The sequence below is a fragment of the Cupressus sempervirens genome, chromosome 11 (genome assembly GCF_028749045.1).
Source record: "Cupressus sempervirens isolate cs-2001-9-10 chromosome 11, ASM2874904v1, whole genome shotgun sequence".
In the NCBI taxonomy this organism is placed as follows: Eukaryota; Viridiplantae; Streptophyta; class Pinopsida; order Cupressales; family Cupressaceae; genus Cupressus; species Cupressus sempervirens.
The window spans coordinates 141,665,883-141,672,238 of NC_143128.1; the positions used below are offsets into that span (position 1 = coordinate 141,665,883).

Here is a 6,356-nt window from a genome sequence, read left to right on the forward strand (position 1 = left end):
AGAATTCATGATCGGTTGATTGATTTGGCCATATAACGTCAAGAGAAAATAAATGTGTATTTTCTCTTGAGCAAGCCTCCAAAGATGCAATAGTTGGTTGGTGTCAAATTTTACTTGTAAAGAAAGGTATTAATGACGACATCCAAAACAACTGCTTTGCTTGTTTGTGCACATTCTCTTTGTATCGAAATTGGAAGATTTCAATAATTCCATCAAACTTTTTTACCGCAATGAGAGGTGATGAGAGCAATTTATGTCTCAGATTATGCCATATTTCACCCTTCATATAAGCCTTCATGTTCATTTTAATAATCTATTTTATCCTTCTATATTGCATATGATCTAATATTTATGAGTAATATTTAATATAGTTATTAGATAGAGTATGTGAATAAACAAATGAAATTGTCTTTATGTAACATGTTGATAATATGTTATGGTTCTTCTTGTTGCTTGCTATGCATCTTCCTGTAGCTATTTCATCAATATAAAACTCCATTAACTTTGAAATAAGATGCATTTGTTGCACTCTACGTAAATATGTGGAAAGGGCATTGAAGACCCGTGGAGGATACGATGCAATATGGAACCTTCTTGATATGTGCCACTGAATTATTCCATGAATCAGTAGTGAATGAAGACAATATTATTTTGTTAGAATGATGAAACTAATTTCTTATTCCTAGCATGGGATATATTTTTGCTCTATGCCATATATATTCTACCTGTACCTATAGCAAATTATGTGGATACATGGTGAAAAACCTGTGGTTCTATGCATTCTGTTATAACCATATTTCTTCAATCTTCTCCTTATTACATATTGGTTACGGGTCAAACTAAAACCACAACTTAATTAAAATATGAGGATAGGAGTATTCTGTTGAAATGGAATGACTATTATCTTCAAATATTAGATTTCTATTATAAAGTTGTTATGTAAAAGCTAGTATAATGTTGCGTATATATAAGCATCAAGAGATAGAATGTAGGTGGATAGTCTTATAAAAACGCAAAATTTTGTAAAGGAGTTGTAAAGGAGGACGTTGGTATTATATTATATGAATAAAAGGATGCTTTGCATGATTTTAACATTGAAGAAACCATGTTTCTTCTATCCACCATGCAAGCTAGGAGTAAGGGCTCGCTCCATGGTGAAACACGGTAACACATTTCATTAGTGTGTTATTCTATTTTGTATAAATGTATATTTCTTGTATAGATTATTATCACAACATATTTTCATGTTTGTATTAGTTAGTAAGTTTTTTATTAGTCATTCAATAATTAGAATATAATATAGAAATAAATTTATTATTGTTTTAATTTATAGATTATTGTCATTATTATTTCTATTTTAGGAAGATAATTTTGTTTCTGATCCTTGTATTGTCAGGAAGTGACAGTTCCTATCATTGCAATCAGTTTGATTTCTTGTAGATTTAGTTTTGAGTGTTTTAGTTCCATTCATAATTGCTCATATCACAAGTGTCAGATCCCTTGATGGCATACTGCTTGAACATCTTTCGCAAGCTTATTCTTTTAGATTGACACGTATGGACCAGCCAAACTTCATCAAGGCATATGCACCGAGTTGTGGTTCCAAAAAGGTGACAAGCCTTTTTTTTTTCATTTTTCAATAGCGCGCACGCGCTATTGTGCATACGCACTATAGCGCGCACGCGCTATTGTGCATACGCACTATAGCGCGTACGCACTATGTTTTGGCTTACCCAAACCATAGTGCGTACGCGCTATTAAAAGGCAAATTTTTTTATAAATGATGGGCTGCACACCCGCGACCCATCATATTAACAGTGATTTTTACTGTTTATAAGGGCAGCGCGCACGCGAGTTGGAAAACAATTCATTTTCAACATCCCTTGCCAATATGCCTCCTCGCTGACAAAATCCAAGATCACCAGCACGCCGACGCCGACGCCGAATGCAATCTAAACTTGACTTTGCATTATTTTATATGTTTTTCATATTGTTTTATAGGGTTTTTACAATTTTTATTTAGATTTGTTTATTCATTTGGATTTCAATTAATTCTTTATCAAGAAATGTCCATAATCAACTGGCAAATCCACAAAACCCTCAAGAACCTGAAGAACCTCAAAACCAAAATCCACAAAACCCTCCTGAAGAACAACAAATTCCACAACCCGAACCAATTCCAAGACCTCCACTAGGCACACAAGAAAATATATTAAATGAAATTGAGATAGGAAAAATTGAATTAGAAGGACCCATTGGTCGGTTGAAACAAGTTGGACAAACCAATCCAATGAGGGCTCAATTGGCATCATCCCTCGAATCCATTAAGACCCAGATAGCCTCAGTTACTGGTCAGTTAGATGTTTGGCGGGTTAAGAGGGAAGAACAAAAAAGATTTTATGCAAATAAATTGTCATATGAAGATGTTAAAAAAAAAGAAATACCAAAAGGTTCAATATGTGCATTATTTAGAAAACCCGGTGAGCAAAATACTGTTAGAGAGGGTACTAAACGGTTCCCCATCCATTGGTGTATACATGATGCTATGAGAAATCATTTTTGGGATAGATGGTGGATGGTTTTTGATGCCCCTCCTTGCAACAATCACGAGGTCCCAATGTATTTTTTGAAGAAATTGTATTGTGAGTTTGTCCTTGGGGAGATCCCCAATTATTTTGATCTATTAGACTCCCAGGGTAGAGGTGGGGGGTCATCATTCGAGAGGCTGGGAGCACGTCGTGACCCTAATGTAGTTAGGGCACCTGTTGTCAAGCCACAGCGTGAGCATGTGACTATTCCTTCAGTTGTGAAGGAACATGTAGAGGCCAGCACTCTAGGGACCATTAATGCTTTGACGCAGACCCTCATCCATTCCATGGGCCCATTAGTTGAGGGGGAGCCTTCTGTGCGTCGTGGTCACATGTGCACTTCATGCGGATCCCTATGCACATTTGGCACTCATACTGGAGATGATGCGGATGATGGGCTCGTCACTGATCAGTTCTTGAACGAAACATTTGGCATTGACACACAGGTAAATTACAATTATAATTTACTAATTTGATCACATTTCATATGTATAGTGAATGATTAATTAATTAGCATCTATTGACATTGTTCAAAATTCAGGGTCAGAGTGTTGCCGAGCCTAGCAGCGATGCTCCGGCCCCATTTTTTGTCCCCTCCATGAGTCCAGAGGTATGTATCGATTTAATCATTTAAATTAATACATATATTTATTAAGTTATCATATTAAGGATTGACAAAAAAAATTATGCATGTGCATCAGTTCTCCACAGGACCCTCAACCTTTAGTATGGACTCAGAGCATAGACATCATAGGAGCTTCGTACAGGTACAGTTGTTTCATGTTAATTTAATTCATTTGATTATATTTGTTTCATGTTTCATGTTATATGTAACGTGTATTGTATGACATGCATCTCATGATGTCGGACACACCTCCTCATCTCCGACAGTCTGTTGATCATGGAGTGGCCGCAGCTATGGCTAGCTCACAGCCATTGACTGAGGTATGAAAGAATTTTCTTCGTTTTAGTTGTTGTTTATAATAGTTAGTCTCAAAATTTCTAATGTTATTTATAAGTGATTATATTTATTGAATTGTTGTAGGGTCTCGTCACACCTGATCGTCCACGAGCCTTCGAGGTGGACGTACAGAGTGACTATTTGATGGCGGTAAGAAAATAATTGATTTTGTGTGTACATATATTTGATTTCAACGTATAATAAATACTGATTCATATCTACTTTGTTTGTATCAGCTCGAGTTGGAGAAGAGCCTCAACAAGAGGACGAGCGAGCGTGTCAGGAGGACCCTATCATCTCCACCATCTCCCTCGACACAACGACAGAAGACGTCGAGAGATTTGTTTCCTTCCCCTCGTGGGAAGGAAAAGATATAGTTGATCTAGACATATATATATAGGCATCAGTGGACATATTCGATACACATTTGATGTATATGACATTTTATATTTGATGTATGACATTTATTTGATGTATGACATTATTCGACTTATGACATTATTGGTTAATATATGATATGTTTGTTCATATGCGACATTATTGGTTATCATAATATATTATGTGTTTGTTAATGTACATGACATTATTGGTTATCATTTTATATTATATGTTTGTTCATGTATGACATTAAATAAGATATGTTCTTGTATGACATTAAATTAGATATGTGCATGTATGACATTAAATTAGATATGTTTATGTATGACATTAAATTCAATACCTGATATGTTCGAAACTTTGATAGAATATTGAGTAACAATAAAATTTATCACTATTTAAGCATAAGTTAATCATTTGCAATATGTCATCGTCATATGATTTATGATCTTGTTCATGCTTAAAGTTTTCCTTCTCTATCATTTGTTTATCAAGTTTAATTCAATACCTAATTAGTTTGAATTTTTGATACAATATTGATTAGCAATAAACTTTATCAGTCAAGATCGATTAGGACCTCCTGGCAATAAACTTTATCAGGCAATATTCGTGGACCTCCAGGCAATTGGTCACCTAAATGAGAACCTTGAGATTTATTAGGAACTCCATGAAAGAAATCAGTAGCTTGAGAAGCTCTCCATTTGTTAAGCTTCAATACATAACCACCATTCTTTATCATCAATTAAAAAATGTCAGAGATAGTAGAGAAAACATGGATTATTTGCAAAAAAAATCATTTTAAATATCATAAATGTAACATAATCACTGATAGTTTTCTGTGTTTTCATACATTAATGATTGTAACATAATCACCAGTTGATTGTAATGCGTTGTTATTATTCTATAGTAACTAGATTAAGGTAAAAATAAAAGTTTAATAAATAGTTGTTATTATTCTTACATTGTTGGAAACAGGGGCAGCGTGAAGGATCTCTAATATTTTCCAAAATGGTGTTCCCAAATGCACACAATGCCACCAAAGACTCCAAACTTGGATTTACCTTCACCAATTGTTTCCTCCACCTCTACACACCTTAAACAACTTCAACCAATATGTTTCTAAGGTTTCCAAACCCACAAATCTTCAGTAGATACAAAAAAAGAGGAAGAGGGATTCTTTTTTTAGTTTTGTAATAATGGTAGAGGGAAAATTATAAACATTTTTTTCATTTTTAGATTGGGCTTTCTGCGTGAATAAGAATGATAGTTTGTGAATTGTTATCTTTTATCAGAGAGGAGATGCAATATATTTCAAATCTTTGTATTTAAATATATTCATTTGAGATGTGTTGTTCTTTCTACCAGTTTGGTTATCTCTGATAAACTTTATAGAGTAAATTGTGTTTGTGCATATAAGGAAAACTTTGAGTTTCGCATATCACACAATCTAAAATAAATCATTTTGATCTTTCCCCTTGATTTGCTGATTGTGAATATTTAATTTAGAATCTTTGAGTTCTTAGTTTGTATTTTCTTATTTGTAAATTCTCTCATCTACCTCATGTCTATGGATAGATGATAGCTTCCCTTCTGTGCCTTCCGATTAAAGGCATACCATCAATGTTATTCATTGAATATTCTTTGAGGGAGCTGTAACTTTATATGCAAGATATATCATTATTGGCAATCATAAGAAAAGACTCAATAACAACACATTGCTTAAGTTTCTTCAAAAATATACCAAGCCCAAAGAGCCATTTTGCATTATAAACTTATGGTTGCAACATTTTGGCATCATTTGGAATGAGCTAGTTCGTATTGCCAACACCAAGATCCACCATCTCAAAAAAATTAGTTACGCCTTTGACAAGAGAATGGTTGGGGAAAGACATGTTTAGAGTGTTATCTTTGTAGTCTAAATATAGGCTCACTAAAATTTCATCTACAATGAATACACTTCCAAGTTCTTCTTCAAAGATAAATATCTCCAACACCAAATAAGTACTAAGCACTTCATCCTCGTATTCCACTTGGAATAATTCCATTAATCTTGTTATGGGATGGCATAAAAATGTATAAACCTTCTTCATATTTCTTTTGAATGTCTTCATGATCCTCCAATGCTTCTAGTAGCAACCTTTCTTCTTGATGTGGTGTATAATCAAATGAGAAAGCCTCATATTCTATCTGTCTGTTAGGGTGAGGAATATCTTTTATCTTCTCTCCATCAATCCCTTCTTGCTTGTGTTGATCTATCAAGTTTCTTGGATTAACATCAATGGTTGGAATGATATTAGAAGCTTCAAATATAAAAGAATCAAATTCTAGAAAAGGGGCATCCATTGACAAACTTTCATTAATTTTATTATCAACAAGTTCCTTCTCAATAGGAGGAACAGCTAAGAAAGTCACCAAATCAGTTGGCTAAG

The 6,356-nt window shown here is 34.1% G+C and overlaps 2 protein-coding genes across 2 annotated transcripts; both read left to right on the forward strand.

Annotated features, from left to right (window-relative positions):
- The first annotated feature begins 2,920 nt into the window (after positions 1-2,920).
- On the forward strand, positions 2,921-3,436 carry LOC149528603 (uncharacterized). Its single transcript, XM_089808056.1, has 3 exons — positions 2,921-3,034; positions 3,130-3,198; positions 3,290-3,436. Exons 1-3 carry the CDS (start codon positions 2,921-2,923, stop codon positions 3,434-3,436), a joined length of 330 nt encoding a protein of 109 aa, XP_089664182.1.
- A 1-nt stretch (position 3,437) lies between these two features.
- LOC149528604 (uncharacterized) lies at positions 3,438-4,047 on the forward strand. The gene is made up of 3 exons (XM_089808057.1): positions 3,438-3,533; positions 3,634-3,699; positions 3,786-4,047. Exons 1-3 carry the CDS (start codon positions 3,438-3,440, stop codon positions 3,924-3,926), a joined length of 303 nt encoding a protein of 100 aa, XP_089664183.1. The 3' UTR covers positions 3,927-4,047.
- The last annotated feature ends 2,309 nt before the right edge of the window (positions 4,048-6,356 follow it).